At 56.2% G+C, this 21,294-nt stretch overlaps 2 protein-coding genes across 3 annotated transcripts in view; one reads left to right on the forward strand and one right to left on the reverse strand.

The window, feature by feature from the left end:
- LOC131590079 (putative protein CRIPAK) overlaps positions 1–21,294 on the reverse strand; it is a 66,492-nt gene that overhangs the window by 23,854 nt on the left and 21,344 nt on the right. The window lies entirely within an intron of this gene.
- The window catches only part of ERCC2 (ERCC excision repair 2, TFIIH core complex helicase subunit), a 39,582-nt gene that overhangs the window by 15,568 nt on the left and 2,720 nt on the right, over positions 1–21,294 (forward strand). For both annotated transcript variants that reach the window (XM_058859935.1, XM_058859937.1), the window contains exons 12-21: positions 449–567; positions 2,583–2,652; positions 3,008–3,077; positions 4,862–4,963; positions 7,336–7,399; positions 9,005–9,126; positions 12,571–12,663; positions 14,179–14,251; positions 16,097–16,167; positions 18,381–18,524. In XM_058859935.1, the coding sequence (XP_058715918.1) occupies positions 449–567; positions 2,583–2,652; positions 3,008–3,077; positions 4,862–4,963; positions 7,336–7,399; positions 9,005–9,126; positions 12,571–12,663; positions 14,179–14,251; positions 16,097–16,167; positions 18,381–18,524 (928 nt within the window). The remainder of the gene's footprint in view (positions 1–448; positions 568–2,582; positions 2,653–3,007; positions 3,078–4,861; positions 4,964–7,335; positions 7,400–9,004; positions 9,127–12,570; positions 12,664–14,178; positions 14,252–16,096; positions 16,168–18,380; positions 18,525–21,294) is intronic.

A 21,294-nucleotide genomic window follows, 5' to 3' on the forward strand; every position in this document is an offset into this window, starting at 1 on the left:
GTTTTTTGGAGTCCCTGGGGTGGTTTTTGGGGTCCCTGGATTTTTTTGGGGGGTTCCTGTGGTGGTTTTGGGGGGGTTTTGGGGGTTTTTGGGGGTTCCTGGGGTGGTTTTTGGAAATTTTAGGGTTTTTTGGGGGTTCCTGGGATGGTTTTGGGGGTTTTTGGGGTTCCTGGGGTGGTTTTTGGGGTGTTTTTTTGGTGTTTTTGGGGTCCCTGGGGGTTTTTTTTGGGGTCCCTGTGGTGTTTTTGGGGTTTTTTTGGGGTCCCTGGAGTGGTTTTTGGGGTTCCTGGGGTGGTTTTGGGGTTTTTTGGGGTTCTTGGGATGGTTTTTGGGAGTTTTTGGGGTTCCTGGGGTGTTTTTTTGGGGTTTTTAGGGTGTTTTTTTTGGGGTTTTTGGGGTCCCTGAGGTTGTTTTTGGGGTCCCTGACCCCCAAATTCTCCGTTTCCAGGTTCTGTGCCGAGCGCCTGCACTCCCTGCTCCGAACCCTCGCCCTCCCCGACGTCGCCGACTTCTCCCCCATCACCCTCGTGGCCAACTTTGCCACCCTGGTCAGCACCTACAGCAAAGGTGAGCCCCAAAAACCCCAAAATTCACCCCAAAATCCAACCCAAAACCCTCCTGAATCCCTGTCAGCACCTACAGCAAAGGTGAGCCCCAAAAACCCCAAAATTCACCCCAAAATCCACCCCAAAAAACCCCAAAATTCACCCCAAAACTCTCCTGAATCATGGTCAGCACCTACAGCAAAGGTGAGCCCCAAAAACCCCCGAATTCACCCCAAAATCCACCCCAAGAACCCCAAAATCCCACCCAAAAATCCACCCCAAAATCCACCCCAAAAAACCCCAAAAATCCACCCCAAATCCAACCCAAATCCACCCCAAAAACCAAAAAAATCCATCCCAAAAACCCCAAAAATCCACCCAAAAATCCACCCCAAAACTCTCCTGAATCATGGTCAGCACCTACAGCAAAGGTGAGCCCCAAAAAGCCCCAAATTCACCCCAAAATTCACCCCAAAAACCAAAAAAATCTATCCCAAAATCCACCCCAAAAAAACCCAAAAATCCACCCCAAAAACCCCAAAATCCACCCAAAAATCCACCCAAAAATCCACCCCAAAAACTCCAAAATTCACCTCAAAATTCACCCCAAAATCCACCCCAAAACCCTCCTGAATCCCTGTCAGCACCTACAGCAAAGGTGAGCCCCAAAAACCCCCAAATTCACCCCAAAATTCACCCCAAAAAACCCCAAAATTCACCCCAAGACTCTCCTGAATCATGGTCAGCAACTCCAGCAAAGGTGAGCCCCAAAAACCCCCAAATCCACCCCAAAATCCACCCCAAAATCCACCCCAAAAACCAAAAAAATCTATCCCAAAATCCACCCCAAAAAAACCCAAAAACCCACCCCAAAATCCACCCCAAAAACCCCAAAATCCACCCCAAAACCCTTTTGAATCCCTGTCAGCACCTACAGCAAAGGTGAGCCCCAAAAACCCCAAAATCCACCCCAAAAAACCCCAAAATCCACCCCAAAACTCTCCTGAATCATGGTCAGCACCTACAGCAAAGGTGAGCCCCAAAAACCCCAAAATCCACCCCAAAATCCACCCCAAAAAACCCCAAAAATCCACCCCAAATCCAACCCAAATCCACCCCAAAAACCAAAAAAATCCATCCCAAAAACCCCAAAAATCCACCCAAAAATCCACCCCAAAATTCCCCCCAAAACCCTCCTGAATCCCTGTCAGCAACTACAGCAAAGGTGAGCCCCAAAAACCCCAAAATTCACCCCAAAATTCACCCCAAAAACCGAAAAAATCTATCCCAAAATCCACCCGAAAATTCACCCCAAAATCCACCCCAAAATTCACCCCAAATCCACCCCAAAAACCCCAAAACCCCTCCAAAAAAACCCCCAAAAATCCAAAAAAACCCAAAAGACCCCAAAAACCCCCAAATTCCCCCCAAAAAGTCCCCAAAAAACCCCAAATCCCACCAAAATCCCCCCAAAAACCTGCCCAGAAAAACACCAAAATTCCCCCTAAAATCACCAAAGAAACCCCAAAAACCCCTAAAAAAAAACCCCAAAAAACCCAAAAAAATCCCAAATCCTCCAAAAAACCCCAAAATCCCCAAAATCCCCCCAAAAAAACCTCAAAAGACCCCAAAAAAACCCCAAATCCACCCAAAAAAACCCCAAAATCTACCCCAAATTCACCCCAAATCCACACAAAATCCACCCCAAAATCCCCCCAAAAAAACCCCAAAATCCCCCCAAAAAACCCCAAAAAATCCAAAAAAACCCAAAAGACCCCAAAAACCCCAAAATTCCCCCCAAAAAACTCCAAAAGTCCCCAAAAACCCCAAATTCCACCAAAATCCCCCCAAAAACCTGCCCAGAAAAACCCCAAAATCCCCCCTAAAATCACCAAAAAAACCCCAAAACCCCTAAAAAAAAACCCCAAAAAACCCAAAAAAATCCCAAATCCTCCAAAAAAACCCCAAAAACCCCAAAAACCCAAAAAAACCCCAAAATTCCCCCAAAAGACCCCAAAAACCCCCAAATCCCCCCAGGTTTCACCATCATCATCGAGCCCTTCGATGACCGCACCCCGAGCATCTCCAACCCCGTGCTGCACTTCAGGTGGGGATTTTGGGGGGAATTTGGGGGAATTTGGGGTTTTTTGGGGTTTTTTGGGATTTTTTGGGGGTTTTTGGGATTTTTGGGGTTTTTTTGGGGGTTTTTTTGGGTGGTTTTGGGGTTTTTTTGGGATTTTTTGGGGTTTTTTAGGGGATTTTGGGGGGGATTTTGGGGTTTTTCTGGGCAGGTTTTGGGTTTTTTGGGGGGAATTTGGGGGAATTTGGGTTTTTTGGGGGTTTTTTGGGGTTTTTGGGATTTTTTGGGGTTTTTTGGATTTTTTTGGGGTTTTTTTTGGGTGGTTTTGGGGGTATTTTGGGGTTGTTTTTGGGTGCTGAGCCCCCCCGGGACCCCTCCCCAGCTGCCTGGACGCCTCCATCGCCATCAGACCCGTGTTCGAGCGCTTCCAGTCCGTCATCGTCACCTCGGGGGTGAGAGACCCCCAAAAACACCCCAAAACACCCCAAAATAACCTTGGGACCCCCAAAAACACCCCAAAACACCCCAAAATACCCCAAAATAACCCTGGGACCCCCCAAAATAACCCTGGGACCCCCCAGAATGCCCCAAAATACCCCCAAAATACTCCCAAAACCACCCAAAAAACCCCCAAGAACTCTTAAAAAACCCCAAAATCCCCTAAAATATCTCTGGGACCCCCCAAAAACACCCCAAAATACCCCTGGGACCCCCAAAATACCCCTGGGACCCCCAAAATACCCCTGGGACCCCCAAAATACCCCAAAACAACCCTGGAACATTCCATCATCACCTCGGGGGTGAGAGACCCCCAAAAATACCTCAAAATACCCCAAAATCACCCTGGGACCCCCAAAAACACCCCAAAATACCCCAAAATATCCCCAAAATAACCCTGGGACCCCCAAAATACCCCAAAATACTCCTGAGACCCCCCAAAAAATCCCCAAAATAACCCTGGGACCCCCCAGGACACCCCAAAAATCCCTGGGACCCCCCAGAATATCCTCAAAAATCCCTGGGACCCCCCAAAAAATCCTCAAAAATCCCTGGGACCCCCCAGGACCCCCCAAAAATTCCTGGGACCCCCCAAAAACACCCCAAAAATCCCTGGGACCCCCCAAAATATCCCCAAAATAACCCTGGGACCCCCCAAAAACACCCCAAAAATCCCTGGGACCCCCAAAATATCCCCAAATTACTCCTGGGACCCCCCAGGACCCCCCAAATTAATCTTGGGACCCCCCAGGAACCCCCAAAAATCCCTGGGACCCCCAAAAAATCCCTGGGACCCCCCAAAAAATCCTCAAAAATCCCTGGGACCCCCAAAAAAATCCCTAAAAATCCCTGGGACCCCCCAAAATATCCCCAAGATACCCCTGGGACCCCCAAAATACCCCTGGGATCCCCCAGGACCCCCCCAAAAATCCCTGGGACCCCCCAGGACCCCCCCAAAAATCCCTGGGACCCCCCAGGACCCCCTCAAAAGTCCCTGGGACCCCCCAGGACCCCCCCCAAAAATCCCTGGGACCCCCCAAAAAAATCCCCAAAAATCCGTGGGACCCCCCAAAAAATCCGCAAAAATTCCTGGGACCCCCCAAAAAAATCCCCAGAAGTCCCTGGGACCCCCCAAAAAAATCCTCAAAAATTCCTGGGACCCCCCAAAAAATCCTCAAAAATTATTGGGGCCCCCCAAAAAATCCCCAGAAGTCCCTGGGACCCCCCAAATTAGTCCTGGGACCCCCCAAAAACACCCCAAAAATCCCTGGGACCCCCCAAAATATCCCCAAAATAACCCTGGGACCCCCCAAAAACACCCCAAAAATCCCTGGGACCCCCAAAATATCCCCAAATTACTCCTGGGACCCCCCAGGACCCCCCAAAAATCCCTGGGACCCCCAAAAAAATCCTCAAAATAACCCTGGGACCCCCCAAAATACCCCTGGGACCCCCCAGAATGCCCCAAATTTCTCCTGGGACCCCCCAAAAAAATCCCCAAAAATCCCTGGGGCCCCCCAGGACCCCCCCAAAAATCCCTGGGACCCCCCAGAATATCCCCAAAAATCCCTGGGACCCCCCAAAAAATCCTCAAAAATCCCTGGGACCCCCCCAAAAAATCCCCAAAAATCCCTGGGACCCCCTTGAACCTCCCCAAATCCCCCCAAGACCCCCCCAAATCCCCTCAGGACCCCTCCCCTGACCCCCCCCCATTTATTTTTCCTCCTCCTCCTCCCAGACTTTGTCCCCCCTGGAATTTTATCCCAAAATCCTGGGATTCCGCCCCGTTACCATGGCAACCTTCAGCATGACCCTGGCACGGGACTGCCTCTGCCCCATGGTGGGTCCTGGGGGGTCCTGGGGGGATTTGGGGGGTCCTGGGGGGTCTCAAGGGGGTCTTGGGGGGTCCTGGGGGGGTTTGGGGGGGTCTCAAGGGGATCTGGGGGGGTCCTGGGGGGTCTTAAGGGGGTCTTGGGGGGATTTTGGGGGTCTCAAGGGGGTCTTGGGGGGGTCTCAAGGGGGTCCCAGGGGGTATTTGGGGGGTCCTGGGGGGATTTGGGGCATCCTGGGGGGGTCCTGGGGGGATTTGGGGGGTCTCAAGGGGCTCCCAGGTGGATTTGGGGGGTCCTGGGGGGATTTGGGGGGTCCTGGGGGGGGTCTCAAGGGGGTCCCAGGGGGATTTGGGGGCTCCTGGGGGGATTTGGGGCATCCTGGGGGGTCTTGGGGGGATTTGGGGGGTCTTGGGGGGATTTGGGGGGTTCTGGGGGGTCTCAAGGGGGTTCTGGGGGGATTTTGGGGGGTCTCAAGGGGGTCCTGGGGGGGCTTGGGGGGCTCCCAGGTGGATTTGGGGGGGTCCTGGGGGGTCTCAAGGGTGTCTTGGGGGGATTTGGGGGCTCCTGGGGGGGATTTGGGGGGGTCCTGGGGGGTCCTGGGGGGTCTCAAGGGGGTCCTGGAGGGATTTGGGGGGGTCCTGGGGGGTCTCAAGGGTGTCCTGGGGGGATTTGTGGGGTCCTGGGGGGATTTTGGGGGGGTTTGGGGGGTCCTGGGGGGATTTGGGGGGTCCTGGGGGGTCTTGGGGGGTCCTGGGTGGATTTGGGGGGGTCCTGGGGGGTCTCAAGGCGGTCCTGGGGGGGTTTGGGGGAGTCTTCGGGGATTTGGGTGGTCCTGGGGGGTCTCAAGGGGGATTTGGGGGGGTCCTGGGGGGTCTCAAGGGGGTCCTGGGGGGTCTCAAGGGGGTCCTGGGGGGATTTGGGGGGCTCCTGGGGGGTCTCAAGGGGGTCCTGGGGGGGTCTCAAGGGGGTCCTGGAGGGATTTGGGGGGTCCCAGGGGGATCTGGGGGGGTCCTGGGGGGTCTCAAGGGGATCTGGGGGGGTCCTGGGGGGTCCTGGGGGGTCTCAAGGGGGTCTTGGGGGGCTCCCAGGTGGATTTGGGGGGGTCCTGGGGGTTCTCAAGAGGGTCCTGGGGGGATTTTGGGGGGTCCTGGGGGGTCTCAAGGGGGTCCTGGGGGGATTTGGGGGGTCCTGGGGGGTCTCAAGGGAGTCCTGGGGGGTCTCAAGGGGAATTTGGGGGGTCCTGGGGGGGCTTGGGGGGCTCCCAGGTGGATTTGGGGGGGTCCTGGGGGGTCTCAAGAGGGTCCTGGGTGGATTTTGGGGGGTCCTGGGGGGTCTCAAGGGGGTCCTGGGGGGATTTGGGGGGTCCTGGGGGGTCTCAAGGGGGTCCTGGGGGGATTTGGGGGGTCCTGGGGGGTCTTGGGGGCTCCCAGGTGGATTTGGGGGGGTCCTGGGGGGGTCTCAATGGGGTCCTGGGGGGATTTGGGGGGGTCCTGGGGGGATTTGGGGGGGTCCTGGGGGGTCCTGGGAGGGCTTGGGGGGCTCCCAGGTGGATTTGGGGGCATCCTGGGGGGTCTCAAGGGGGTCTTGGGGGGATTTGGGGGGTCTCAAGGGGGTCCTGGGGTGATTTGAGGGGTCCTGGGGGGTCTCAAGGGGGTCCCAGGGGGTATTTGGGGGGTCCTGGGGGAGTCCTGGGGGGATTTAGGGGGTCTCAAGGGGGTCTTGGGGGGATTTGGGGGGGTCCCAGGGGGGATTTGGGGTGTCCTGGGGGGTCCTGGGGGAATTTGGGGAGTCCCAGGGGGGTCCCAGGGGTATTTGGGGGGTCTCAAGGGGGTCCTGGGTGGATTTGGGGGGGTCCTGGGGGGTCTCAAGGCGGTCCTGGGGGGGTTTGGAGGAGTCTTCAGGGATTTGGGTGGTCCTGGGGGGTCTCAAGGGGGTCCTGGGGGGTCCTGGGGGGTCTCAAGGGGGTCCTGGGGGGGTTTGGGGGGGTCCTGGAGGGATTTGGGGGGGTCTTGGGGGGATTTGGGGGGTCCTGGGGGGTCTCAAGGGGGTCTTGGGGGGTTCTGGGTGGATTTGGGGGGGTCCTGGGGGGTCTCAAGGGGTCCTGGGGGGATTTTGGGGGGTCTCAGGGGTATTTGGGGGGGGTCTCAGGGGTATTTGGGGGGTCTGGGGGAGTCTCAAGGGGGTCTCAGGGGTCCTGGGGGGGGTCCCAGAGGTATTTGGGGAGTCCCAGGGGGGTCTCAGGGGTATTTGGGGGGTCCTGGGGGGGTCCCAGGGGTATTTGGGGGGGGTCCCAGGGGTATTTGGGGGGATTTGGGGGGGTCTCAGGGGTATTTGGGGGGTCCCAGGGGGTCTCAGAGACCCCTCCCCGCCCCCTCCCCAGATCGTGGGCCGAGGCAATGACCAGGTGGCCATGAGCTCCAAATTCGAAACCCGAGAGGACATCGGTGGGTCTGGGGGCTTCAGGGGGGGTTTGGGGTCTGGGGAGGGGTCTCAGGGGGATTTGGGGGGATTTGGGGATGTTTTGGGATTTTTGGGGATTTTTTTGGGATTTTTTGGGGGATTTTTTGGATTTTTTTGGGATTTTTTTTGGGTTTTTTTGGGGGGGTTTTGGGGTGGCCATGAGCTCCAAATCCGAGTCCCATGAGGACATTGGTGGGTCTGGGGGCTTCAGGGGGGGATCTTTGGGGTTTTTTGGGTCTGGGGGATTTTGGGGAGGGGTCTCGGGGGGATTTGGGATTTTTTTGGGATTTTTTTGGGATTTTTTGGGGATTTTTTTGGGGATTTTTTGGGGTTTTTTTGGGGGGGTTTTGGGGTGGCCATGAGCTCCAAATCTGAGTCCCATGAGGACATTGGTGGGTCTGGGGGCTTCAGGGGGGGTTTGGGGTCTGGGGAGGGGTCTCAGGGGGATTTGGGGGGATTTGGGGATTTTTTGGGATTTTTTGGGATTTTTTGGGGGTTTTTTGGGATTTTTTTGGGGTTTTTTGGGGGTTTTTTTGGGTGGCCACGAGCTCCAAATCCGAGTCCCATGAGGACATTGGTGGGTCTGGGGGCTTCAGGGGGGGATCTTTGGGGTTTTTTGGGTCTGGGGGATTCTGGGGAGGGGTCTCGGGGGGATTTGGGATTTTTTGGGGATTTTTTTGTATTTTTTGGGATTTTTTGGGGGTTTTTTGGGGGGGATTTTGGGGTTTTTTTGGGTTTTTTGGGGGTTTTTTTGGGGTTTTTTGGGGGTTTTTTGGGTTTTTTGGGGGTCTCTGGGGTGAATTTTGGGGGAATTTTGGGGGTTTTTGGGGTCTCAGGATCTCAGGGGGATTTGGGAATTTTTTTGGGATTTTTTTGGGGATTTTTTTGGGGTTTTTTGGGGATTTTTTGGGTTTTTTTGGGTTTTTTGGGGTTTTTTGGGGGTCTCTGGGGTGAATTTTGGGGGGATTTTGGGGGATTTTGGGGTCTCAGCATCTCAGGGGGATTTGGGGATTTTTTTGTGATTTTTTGGGGGTTTTTTGGGGGGTATTTTGGGGTTTTTTGGGATTTTTTGGGGTTTTTTGGGGTTTTTTTTTGGGTTTTTTGGGGTTTTTTTGGGTTTTTTGGGGTTTTTTTGGGGTCTCTGGGGTGAATTTTGGGGGGATTTTGAGGGATTTTGGGGTCTCAGGATCTCAGGGGGATTTTGGGGATTTTTTGGGGGTCTCAATAATCCCAAAATCCCCCCAAAATTCCAGCTGTGATCAGGAATTGGGGGCAGCTGCTCCTGGAGCTCTGGGGGGATTTTGGGGTGAATTTTGGGTGAATTTTGGGGGGATTTTGGGGGAATTTTGGGGGTTTTTGGGCTCTCAGGATCTCAGGGGGATTTGGGGATTTTTTGGGATTTTTTTGGGGTTTTTTTGGGGTTTTTTTGAGTCTTTTTGGGGTTTTTTGGGGGTTTTTTGGGGGGATTTTGGGGTTTTTGGGGTTTTTTTGGGGGGGATTTTGGGGGATTTTGGGGTCTCAGGATCTCAGGGGGATTTTGGGGATATTTTGGGGGTCCCAATAATCCCAAAATCCCCCCAAAATTCCAGCTGTGATCAGGAATTATGGGCAGCTGCTCCTGGAACTCTCGGCCGTGGTCCCCGATGGTCTCGTGGCGTTTTTCACCAGCTACGTTTACCTGGAGACCACCGTGGCCTCGTGGTACGAGCAGGTGAGACCCCCAAAACCCACCTGGGACCCCCAAAAAACTCCCCAAAATAATCCCAGGACCCAAAAAAAACCCAAAAAACCCCCCCAAAATACCCCCAAAACCCCAAAAATACCCACAAAATCCCCACAAATAACCTTAAAAATACCCCAAAATCACCTGGGATTTGCTGGAATCTCCCCAAAATCTCACCCCAATCCTCACCTGTACCTGGAGACCCCCAAAACCCACCTGGGACCCCCGAAAACCTCCCCAAAATAATCCCAGGACCCCAAAAAAACCCAAAAAACCCCCCCAAAATACCCCCAAAATCCCCAAAAACCCCCCAAAATATTCTCCAAATACCCCAAGAACTCCTGGGATTTGCTGGAATCTCCCCAAAATCTCACCCCAATCCTCACCTGTACCTGGAGACCCCCAAAACACACCTGGGACCCCCGAAAACCTCCCCAAAATAATCGCAGGACCCCAAAAAAACCCAAAACCCCCCCCAAAATACCCCCAAAACCCCAAAAATAGCCTTAAAAATACCCCAAAATCACCTGGGATTTGCTGGAATCTCCCCAAAATCTCATCCCAATCCTCACCTGTACCTGGAGACCCCCAAAACCCACCTGGGACCCCCGAAAAACCTCCCCAAAATAATCCCAGGACCCAAAAAAAACCCAAAAAAACCCCCAAAAAAACCCCAAAATACCCCCAAAACTCTTCCAGGACCCCCAAAATTCCCCCAAAACCCGCCCAGGACCCCCAAAACTCCCCCAAAACCCACCCAGGACCCCCAAAACCTGCCCAGGACCCCCAAAACTCCATCTAGGACCCCCAGAATTCCCCCAAAACCCACCCAGGACCCCCAAAACTCCCCCAAAACTCCACCCAGGACCCCCAAAATTCCCCCAAAACCCACTCAGGACCCCCAAAACCTGCCCAGGACCCCCAAAACTCCCCCCAAAACCTGCCCAGGACCCCCAAAACCCAGCCAGGACCCCCAAAACTCAGCCAGGACCCCCAAAACTCAGCCAGGACCCCTCCCCAGGGCATCCTGGAGAACATCCAGAGGAACAAACGAGACCCAAAATCCCTCAAACACCCCCAAAACCCCTCCTGAGACCCCCAAAACTCCTCCTGAGACCCCCAAAACTCCCCCCAAAACCTGCCCAGGACCCCCAAAACCTGCCCAGGACCCCCAAAACCCACCCAGGACCCCCAAAACTCAGCCAGGACCCCTCCCCAGGGCATCCTGGAGAACATCCAGAGGAACAAATGAGACCCAAAACCCCTCAAACACCCCCAAAACCCCTCCTGAGACCCCCAAAACTCCCCCAAAACCCGCCCAGGACCCCCAAAACCTTCCCAGGACCCCCAAAACCTGCCCAGGACCCCCAAAACTCAGCCAGGACCCCTCCCCAGGGCATCCTGGAGAACATCCAGAGGAACAAACGAGACCCAGAACCCCTCAAACACCCCCAAAACCCCTCCTGAGACCCCCAAAACTCCCCCCAAAACCTGCCCAGGACCCCCAAAACCCGCCCAGGACCCCCAAAACCTTCCCAGGACCCCCAAAACCCACCCAGGACCCCCAAAACTCAGCCAGGACCCCTCCCCAGGGCATCCTGGAGAACATCCAGAGGAACAAACGAGACCCAGAACCCCTCAAACACCCCCGAAACCTCTCCTGAGACCCCCAAAACTCCCCCCAAAACCTTCCCAGGACCCCCAAAACTCCCCCCAAAACCTTCCCAGGACCCCCAAAACTCCCCCAAAACTCACTCAGGACCCCCAAAACCTGCCCAGGACCCCCAAAACTCCCCCAAAACCCACCCAGGACCCCCAAAACTCCCCCAAAACCCACCCAGGACCCCCAAAACCTGCCCAGGACCCCCAAAACTCACCCAGGACCCCCAAAACTCAGCCAGGACCCCTCCCCAGGGCATCCTGGAGAACATCCAGAGGAACAAACGAGACCCAAAACCCCTCAAACACCCCCAAAACCCCTCCTGAGACCCCCAAAACCTTCCCAGGACCCCCAAAACCCACCCAGGACCCCCAAAACTCAGCCAGGACCCCCAAAACTCCACCCAGGACCCCCAAAACTCAGCCAGGACCCCTCCCCAGGGCATCCTGGAGAACATCCAGAGGAACAAACGAGACCCAAAACCCCTCAAACACCCCCAAAACCCCTCCTGAGACCCCCAAAACCTGCCCAGGACCCCCAAAACTCCACCCAGGACCCCCAAAACCTGCCCAGGACCCCCAAAACTCCCCCCAAAACCTGCCCAGGACCCCCAAAACTCACCCAGGACCCCCAAAACCCACCCAGGACCCCTCCCCAGGGCATCCTGGAGAACATCCAGAGGAACAAACGAGACCCAGAACCCCTCAAACACCCCCAAAACCCCTCCTGAGACCCCCAAAACTCCCCCCAAAACCTTCCCAGGACCCCCAAAACCCACCCAGGACCCCCAAATCCCACCCAGGACCCCCAAAACCTGCCCAGGACCCCCAAAACTCAGCCAGGACCCCTCCCCAGGGCATCCTGGAGAACATCCAGAGGAACAAATGAGACCCAGAACCCCTCAAACACCCCCAAAACCCACCCAGGACCCCCAAAACTCCCCCCAAAACCCGCCCAGGACCCCCAAAACTCACCCAGGACCCCCAAAACCCACCCAGGACCCCTCCCCAGGGCATCCTGGAGAACATCTGGAGGAACAAATGAGACCCAAAACCCCTCAAACACCCCCAAAACCCCTCCTGAGACCCCCAAAACTCCCCCCAAAACCCACCCAGGACCCCCAAAACCTGCCCAGGACCCCCAAAACTCCCCCAAAACTCACCCAGGACCCCCAAAACTCAGCCAGGACCCCTCCCCAGGGCATCCTGGAGAACATCCAGAGGAACAAACGAGACCCAAAACCCCTCAAACACCCCCAAAACCCCTCCTGAGACCCCCAAAACTCCCCCCAAAACCTTCCCAGGACCCCCAAAACTCCACCCAGGACCCCCAAAACTCACCCAGGACCCCCAAAACTCAGCCAGGACCCCCAAAACTCAGCCAGGACCCCTCCCCAGGGCATCCTGGAGAACATCCAGAGGAACAAACGAGACCCAAAACCCCTCAAACACCCCCAAAACCCCTCCTGAGACCCCCAAAACCTGCCCAGGACCCCCAAAACTCCACCCAAAACCTTCCCAGGACCCCCAAAACTCAGCCAGGACCCCCAAAACTCAGCCAGGACCCCTCCCCAGGGCATCCTGGAGAACATCCAGAGGAACAAACGAGACCCAAAACCCCTCAAACACCCCCAAAACCCCTCCTGAGACCCCCAAAACTCCCCCCAAAACCTGCCCAGGACCCCCAAAACCTTCCCAGGACCCCCAAAACCCACCCAGGACCCCCAAAACTCCACCCAGGACCCCCAAAACTCAGCCAGGACCCCTCCCCAGGGCATCCTGGAGAACATCCAGAGGAACAAACTCCTCTTCATCGAGACCCAGGACGGGGCTGAGACCAGCGTGGCCCTGGAGAAGTACCAGGAGGTGCTGGGGAGGGGTCCTGGGGGGTCCTGAGGGGGTTTTGGGGGGTCCTGGGGGAGTTTTGGGGGGTCCTGGGGGGTCCTGGGGAAGTTTTGGGGGGTCCTGGCAAAGTTTTGGGGGGTCCTGGGGGTCTTTTGGGGGGTCCCAGGGGAGTTTTGGGGGGTCCTGGGGGGTTCTGGGGGGTCCAGGGGGGTTTTGGGAGGTCCTGGGGGCTTTTGAGGGGTCCTGGGGGCTTTTTGGGGGGTCCTGGGGGGGTCCTGGGGGCTTTTGGGGGGTCCTGGGGAAGTTTTGGGGGGTCCTGGGGGGGTCCTGGGGAAGTTTTGGGGGGTCCAGGGGGGTTTTGGGGGGTCCTGGGGGCTTTTGGGGGGTCCTGGGGGGCTTTTGGGGGGTCCTGGGGCCTTTTTGGGGGGTCCTGGGGGGCTTTTGGGGGGTCCTGGGGAAGTTTTGGGGGGTCCCAGGGGAGTTTTGGGGGGTCCTGGGGGGGTCCTGGGGAAGTTTTGGGGGGTCCCAGGGGAGTTTTGGGGGGTCCTGGGGGGTTCTGGGGGGTCCAGGGGGGTTTTGGGGGGTCCTGGGGGCTTTTGGGGGGTCTGGGGGGATCCTGGGGAAGTTTTGGGGGGTCCTGGGGAAGTTTTAGGGGGTCCTCGGGGCGTCCTGGGGGGTTCTGGGGGGTCCAGGGGGCTTTTGGGGGGTCCTGGGGGCTTTTGGGGGGTCCTGGGGAGGTCCTGGGGGGCTTTTGGGGGGTCCCAGGGGAGTTTTGGGGGGTCCTGGGGAAGTTTTGTGGGGTCCTGGGGGGTCCTGCGGGCTTTTGGGGGGTCCTGGGGGGGTCCTGGGGAAGTTTTGGGGGCTTTTGGGGGGTCCTGGGGGCTTTTGGGGGGTCCTGGGGGGTCCTGGGGAAGTTTTGGGGGGTCCTGGGGAGGTCCTGGAGAAGTTTTGGGGGGTCCTGGGGGGTCCTGGGGAAGTTTTGGGGGGTCCTGGGGGGCTTTTGGGGGGTCCTGGAGAAGTTTTGGGGGGTCCTGGGGGGGTCCTGGGGGGTCCTGGGGAAGTTTTGGGGGGTCCCAGGGGAGTTTTGGGGGGTCCTGGGGAAGTTTTGGGGGGTCCCAGGGGAGTTTTGGGGGGGTCCTGGGTGGAGTTTTGGGGTGAGTTTTGGGGGTCCTGAACAGGTTTTGGGGGTCCTGGGTGGGTTTTGGGGGAAGTTTTGGGGGTCCTGGGTGAGTTTGGGGGTGAGTTTTGGGGGTCCTGGGCAAGTTTGGGGTGAGTTTTGGGGGTCCTGGGAAGGTTTTGGGGGAAGTTTTGGGGGTCCTGGATGGAGTTTTGGGGGTCCTGGGCGCGTTCGGGGTGAGTTTTGGGGGTCCTGGATGGGTTTTGGGGTGAGTTTTGAGGGTCCTGGATGGTTTTGGGGTGAATTTTGGGGGTCCTGGATGAAGTTTGGGGATCCCAGACAATTTTGGGGGTCCCAGGGGGGTCTCCCAGCACAGGGGGGGTCCCATTTTTGGGGGTCTCCCCACATTTCCCCCCCAGGCCTGCGAGAACGGCCGTGGGGCCGTGCTGCTCTCGGTGGCGCGGGGAAAAGTGTCCGAGGGCATCGATTTCGGTGAGATTTGGGGGGAATATGGGGCTTTTGGGGGCTTTTTGGGGCTTTTTGGGGTTTTTTGGATTTTTTGGAATTTTTTTTTTTATTTTTTGGGGTTTTTTTGAGGGGTTTTTGGGGGTTTTTTGAGCTTTTTTGGGGTTTTTTGGGGGTTTTTTGGGGCTTTTTTTGGGGCTTTTTTGAGGTTTTTTTGGGGCTTTTTTTGGGGCTTTTGGGGGTTTTTGGGGGGGTTTTTTTGAGCTTTTTTTGGGTTTTTTTTGAAGTTTTTAGGGGGTTTTTTTGGAATTTTTTTTGGATTTTTTGGGGTTTTTTTGAGGGTTTTTTGGGGGTTTTTTGAGCTTTCTTTGGGTTTTTTGGGGGTTTTTTTTGGAATTTTTTTTTGATTTTTTGGGTTTTTTTGAGGGTTTTTTGGGGGTTTTTTTTTAATTTTTTTTTATTTTTTTTTGGTTTTTTGAGGGTTTTTTGGGGGATTTTTTGACCTTTTTTTTGTTTTTTGGGGTTTTTTGGGGGGCTTTTTTGGAATTTTTTTTTATTTTTTGGGGGTTTTTTTGGGTTTTTTGGGGGGTTTTTTGGGGGGGTTTGGTGGTTTTTTTTTTTTTTTAATTTTTGGGGGTTTTTTTAAAGGGTTTTTTTGGGGTTTTTTGAGCTTTTTTTGAGGTTTTTGGGGGCTTTTTGGGGTTTTTTTGGGGCATTTTTTGGCCTTTTTTGGGATTTTTGGGGGGGTTTTTTTGGGGGGTTTTTTGAGCTTTTTTGGGGTTTTTTTGGGGTTTTTTTGGGGCAGTTTTGGGGTTTTTTAGTGAAAATTTTGGCATTTTAGGGGCAGTTTTGGGATTTTTTATTGAAAATTTTTGGGGTTTTGGGGCGGTTTTGAGGTTTTTTATCGGAAATTTTGGGGTTTTGGGGCAGTTTTGGGGTTTTTTATTGGAAATTTTGGGGTTTTAGGGGCAGTTCGAGGTATTTTAGGGACATTTTAGGGGCAATTTGGACAATTTTATTGGAAATTTTGGGCTTTTGGGGCAGTTTTGGGTTTTTTTATTGGAAATTTTGGGGTTTTGGGGCAGTTTTGGGGTTTTTTAGTGAAAATTTTGGCATTTTAGGGACATTTTAGGGGCGATTTGGACAATTTTATTGGAAATTTTTGGGGTTTTGGGGCAGTTCTGGGGTTTTTTATTGGAAATTTTTGGGTTTTGGGGTTTTTTATTGGAAATTTTTGGGTTTTGGGGCAGTTTTGGGGTTTTTTAGTGAAAATTTTTGGGTTTTGGGGCAGTTTTGGGGTTTTTTATTGGAAATTTTGGGGTTTTGGGGCAGTTTTGGGGTTTTTTATTGGAAATTTTGGGGTTTTAGGGGCAGTTCGAGGGATTTTAGGGACATTTTAGGGGCAATTTGGACAATTTTATTGGAAATTTTGGGCTTTTGGGGCAGTTTTGGGTTTTTTTATTGGAAATTTTGGGGTTTTGGGGCAGTTTTGGGGTTTTTTAGTGAAAATTTTGGCATTTTAGGGACATTTTAGGGGCGATTTGGACAATTTTATTGGAAATTTTTGGGGTTTTGGGGCAGTTTTGGGGTTTTTTAATCGGAAATTTTGGGGTTTTGGGGTTTTTTATTGGAAATTTTGGGTTTTGGGGCAGTTTTGGGGGTTTTTATTGGAAATTTTGGGGTTTTGGGGCAGTTTTGGGGGTTTTTATTGGAAATTTTGGGGTTTTGGGGTTTTTTATCGGAAATTTTTGGGTTTTGGGGCAGTTTTGGGGTTTTTTATTGGAAATTTTGGGGTTTTGGGGTTTTCTATTGGAAATTTTTGGGTTTTGGGGCAGTTTTGGGGTCTCTGAACCCCAAATTTTTGCCCCCCAGTCCATCACTACGGCCGGGCCGTGATCATGTTCGGGGTCCCCTACGTTTACACCCAGAGCAGAATCCTCAAGGTGAGGAGGGGGCCCCAAAAATCCCAATTTCACCCCAAAATGTGTGGGGAGAACAAGTGGGGGACACCTGGGGGGGTCTGGGGGGTCTGGGGGGGTCTGGGGGGTCTGGGGGGTCTCTGGGGGGGTTTTTTGGGGTCTGGGGGTGTCTGGGGGGATTTGGGGGTCTCTGGGGGGGTCTGGGGGGTACCTGGGGGGTTCTGGGGGGATTTGGGGGTACCTGGGGGGTTCTGGGGGGTCTCTGGGGGTTCTGGGGGACACCTGGGGGGGGTCTGGGGGGATTTGGGGGTACCTGGGGGGGTCTGGGGGTTCTGGGGGACACCTGGGGGGGGTCTGGGGGGATTTGGGGGTACCTGGGGGGGTCTGGGGGGTCTCTGGGGGGGTCTGGGGGGTCTCTGGGGGTACCTGGGGGGGTCTGCGGGGGTTTGGGGGGTACCTGGGGGACACCTGGGGGGTCTCTGGGGGGGTCTGGAGGGGTCTGGGGGACACCTGGGTGGGTCTGGGGGGTACCTGGGGGGTCTCTGGGGGTCTGGGGGTACCTGGATGGGTCTGGGGGGGTCTAGGGATACCTGGGGGGGGGTCTGGGGGTACCTGGGTGGTCTCTGGGGTACCTGGGTGGTCTCTGGAGGTCTCTGGTGGTCTCTGGGTGATCTCTGGGGGTCTCTGGGTGCTCTCTGGGGGTCTCTGGGGGTCTCTGGGTGATCTCTGGGTGATCTCTGGGTGATCTCTGGGTGATCTCTGGGGGTCTCTGGTGGTCTCTGGTGGTCTCTGGGGGTCTCTGGTGATCTCTGGGGGTCTCTGGGTGATCTCTGGGGGTCTCTGGGTGATCTCTGGGGGTCTCTAGGTGATCTCCAGGGGTCTCTGGGTGCTCTCTGGTGATCTCTGGTGATCTCTGGTGATCTCTGGGTGATCTCTGGGTGATCTCTGGGTGCTCTCTGGTGATCTCTGGGGGTCTCTGGGTGGTCTCCAGGGGTCTCTGGGGGTCTCTGGGTGATCTCTGGGTGCTCTCTGGTGATCTCTGGTGATCTCTGGGTGATCTCTGGGGGTCTCTGGGGGTCTCTGGGGGTCTCTGGGGGTCTCTGGGGGTCTCTGGGTGATCTCTGGGGGTCTCTGGGGGTCTCTGGGTGATCTCTGGTGATCTCTGGTGATCTCTGGGTGATCTCTGGTGATCTCTGGGTGATCTCTGGGTGATCTCTGGGTGATCTCTGGGTGCTCTCTGGTGATCTCTGGGGGTCTCTGGGTGGTCTCCAGGGGTCTCTGGGTGATCTCTGGTGATCTCTGGGTGCTCTCTGGTGATCTCTGGGTGATCTCTGGGTGATCTCTGGGTGCTCTCTGGTGATCTCTGGATGATCTCTGGGTGATCTCTGGTGATCTCTGGTGGTCTCTGGGTGCTCTCTGGTGATCTCTGGGTGCTCTCTGGGTGCTCTCTGGGGGTCTCTGAGGGTCTCTGGGTGATCTCTGGTGATCTCTGGGTGATCTCTGGTGATCTCTGGGGGTCTCTGGGTGATCTCTGGGTGATCTCTGGTGATCTCTGGTGATCTCTGGTGATCTCTGGTGATCTCTGGGTGATCTCTGGTGGTCCCTGGGGGTCTCATCCCGTTTTTCCCGTCCAGGCCCGTCTGGAATTCCTTCGGGAGCAGCTCCAGGGGTGGGGGAGATCACCTGGGGCTCACCTGTCCTGCAGACCTGGGGGGTCTGGGGGTCTCTGGGGGTCTCTGGGTGATCTCTGGGTGATCTCTGGGTGCTCTCTGGTGGTCCCTGGGGGTCTCTGGGTGATCTCTGGTGATCTCTGGGTGATCTCTGGTGGTCTCCAGGGGTCTCTGGTGATCTCTGGGGGTCTCTGGGTGATCTCTGGGGGTCTCCAGGGGTCTCTGGTGATCTCTGGGGGTCTCTGGGTGATCTCTGGGGGTCTCTGGGTGATCTCTGGTGATCTCTGGGTGATCTCTGGGTGATCTCTGGTGATCTCTGGGTGATCTCTGGTGATCTCTGGGGGTCTCTGGGTGCTCTCTGGGTGATCTCTGGGTGATCTCTGGGTGGTCTCTGGTGATCTCTGGGGGTCTCTGGGTGATCTCTGGGGGTCTCTGGGTGATCTCTGGTGGTCTCTGAGGGTCTCTGGGTGATCTCTGGTGATCTCTGGGTGATCTCTGGTGATCTCTGGTGATCTCTGGGTGATCTCTGGTGGTCCCTGGGGGTCTCATCCCGTTTTTCCCATCCAGGCCCGTCTGGAATTCCTTCGGGAGCAGCTCCAGGTGCGCGAGGGTGAATTCCTGACCTTCGACGCCATGAGACACGCGGCGCAGTGCGTGGGGAGAGCCCTGAGGGGCAAGAGCGACTACGGCCTCATGGTGTTCGCTGACAAGGTGGGGAGGGGTCCTGGGGGGCCCTGGGGGGGTTTGGGGGGGTCCTGGGGGGGATTTGGGATCACTCTGGGGGGATTTGGGGTCACTTTGGGGGGGGTTTGGGGTCACCCTGGGGGGTTCTGGAGTCACTCTGGGGGGATTTGGGGAGGTTTGGGGTCACTTTGGGGGGATTTGGGGGGGTTTGGGGGGTCCTGGGGGGGATTTGGGGTCATTTTGGGGGGATTTGAGGGGATTTGGGGTCACTCTGGGGGGATTTGGGATCACTCTGGGGGGATTTGGGGTCACTTTGGGGGGATTTGGGGTCATTCTGGGGGTGTTCTGGAGTCACTCTGGGGGGATTTGAGGGGATTTGGGGTCAGTTTGGGGAGGTTTGGGGGGTCCTGGGGGGGATTTGGGATCATTCTGGGGGGATTTGAGGGGATTTGGGGTCACTTTGGGGGGATTTGGGGGCTCCTGGGGGGGTTTGGGGCAGTGCGTGGGGAGAGCCCTGAGGGGCAAGAGCGACTACGGCCTCATGGTGTTCGCTGACAAGGTGGGGAGGGGTCCTGGGGGGCCCTGGGGGGGTTTGGGGGGTCCTGGGGGGGATTTGGGATCACTCTGGGGGGATTTGGGGTCACTTTGGGGGGGTTTGGGGTCACCCTGGGGGGTTCTGGAGTCACTCTGGGGGGATTTGGGGAGGTTTGGGTTCACTTTGGGGGTGTTCTGGAGTCACTCTGGGGGGATTTATGGGGATTTGGGGTCACTTTGGGGGGATTTGAGGGGATTTGGGGTCACTTTGGGGGGGTTTGGGGGGATTTGGGGGGTCCTGGGGGGGTTTGGGGCAGTGCGTGGGGAGAGCCCTGAGGGGCAAGAGCGACTACGGCCTCATGGTGTTCGCTGACAAGGTGGGGAGGGGTCCTGGGGGGATTTGGGGTCACTTTGGGGGGATTTGAGGGGATTTGGGGTCACTTTGGGGGGATTTGGGGTCACTTTAGGGGGGTTTGGGGTCACCCTGGGGGGTTCTGGAGTCACTCTGGGGGGATTTGGGGAGGTTTGGGGTCACTTTGGGGAGGTTTGGGGTCACTTTGGGGGGTCCTGGGGAGGTTTGGGGTCACTTTGGGGGCATTTGGGGGGTCCTGGGGGGGATTTGGGATCATTCTGGGGGGATTTGAGGGGATTTGGGGTCACTTTGGGGGGATTTGGGGTCATTCTGGGGGGGTCCTGGAGTCACTCTGGGGGGATTTGGGGAGGTTTGGGGGGATTTGGGATCATTCTGGGGGATTTGGGGTCACTTTGGGGGGATTTGGGGGATTTGGGGAGGTTTGGGGTCAGTTTGGGGGGATTTGGGGGGTCCTGGGGGGGTTTGGGGCAGTGCGTGGGGAGAGCCCTGAGGGGCAAGAGCGACTACGGCCTCATGGTGTTCGCTGACAAGGTGGGGAGGGGTCCTGGGGGGATTTGGGGTCACTTTGGGGGGATTTGAGGGGATTTGGGGTCACTTTGGGGGGATTTGGGGTCACTTTAGGGGGGTTTGGGGTCACCCTGGGGGGTTCTGGAGTCACTCTGGGGGGATTTGGGGAGGTTTGGGGGGATTTGGGATCATTCTGGGGGATTTGGGGTCACTTTGGGGGGATTTGGGGAGGTTTGGGGAGGTTTGGGGTCACTTTGGGGGGATTTGGGGGGTCCTGGGGGGGTTTGGGGCAGTGCGTGGGGAGAGCCCTGGGGGGCAAGAGCGACTACGGCCTCATGGTGTTCGCTGACAAGGTGGGGAGGGGTCCTGGGGGGATTTGGGGGGTCCTGGAGGGGATTTGGGGTCACTTTGGTGGGGTTTGGGGTCACTTTGGGGGGGTTTGGGGTCACTTTAGGGGGGTTTGGTGTCACTTTGGGGGGTTTTGGGGTCACTTTGGGGGGTCCTGGGGAGGTTTGGGGTCACTTGGGGGGGATTTGGGGGGTCCTGGGGGGATTTGGGATCATTCTGGGGGGATTTGAGGGGATTTGGGGTTACTTTGGGGGGATTTGGGGTCAGTTTGGGGGGATTTGGGGTCACTTTGGGGGGATTTGGGGGGTCCTGGGGGGGTTTGGGGCAGTGCGTGGGGAGAGCCCTGAGGGGCAAGAGCGACTACGGCCTCATGGTGTTCGCTGACAAGGTGGGGAGGGGTCCTGGGGGGGATTTGGGATCATTCTGGGGGGATTTGAGGGGATTTGGGGTCACTTTGGGGGGATTTGGGGTCACTTTGGGGGGGTTTGGGGTCACCTTGGGGGATCCTGGAGTCACTTTGGGGGGATTTGGGGAGGTTTGGGGGGATTTGGGGAGGTTTGGGGGGATTTGGGGTCACTTTGGGGGGTCCTGGAGTCACTTTGGGGGGATTTGGGGTCACTTTGGGGGGGTTTGGGGTCGGTTTGGGGGGGTTTGGGGTCGGTTTGGGGGGATTTGGGGTCACTTTGGGGGGGTTTGGGGTCACTTTAGGAGGGTTTGGGGTCACCCTGGGGGGTCCTGGAGTCACTTTGAGGGGATTTGGGGTCACTTTGGGGGGTCCTGGAGTCACTTTGAGGGGATTTGGGGTCACTTTGGTGGGGTTTGGGGTCACTTTGGGGGGATTTGGGGTCATTCTGGGGGGGTCCTGGAGTCACTCTGGGGGAATTTGGAGAGGTTTGGGGTCATTTTGGGGGCGTCCTGGAGTCATTTTGAGGGAATTTGGGGAGGTTTGGGTCACTTGGGGGATTTGAGGGGGTTTGGGGTCATTTTGGGGGGATTTGGGGTCACTTTGGGGTCGTTTGGGGTCAGCTTGGGGTG

The sequence above is a fragment of the Poecile atricapillus genome, chromosome 31, assembly GCF_030490865.1.
Source record: "Poecile atricapillus isolate bPoeAtr1 chromosome 31, bPoeAtr1.hap1, whole genome shotgun sequence".
Taxonomy (NCBI): Eukaryota; Metazoa; Chordata; class Aves; order Passeriformes; family Paridae; genus Poecile; species Poecile atricapillus.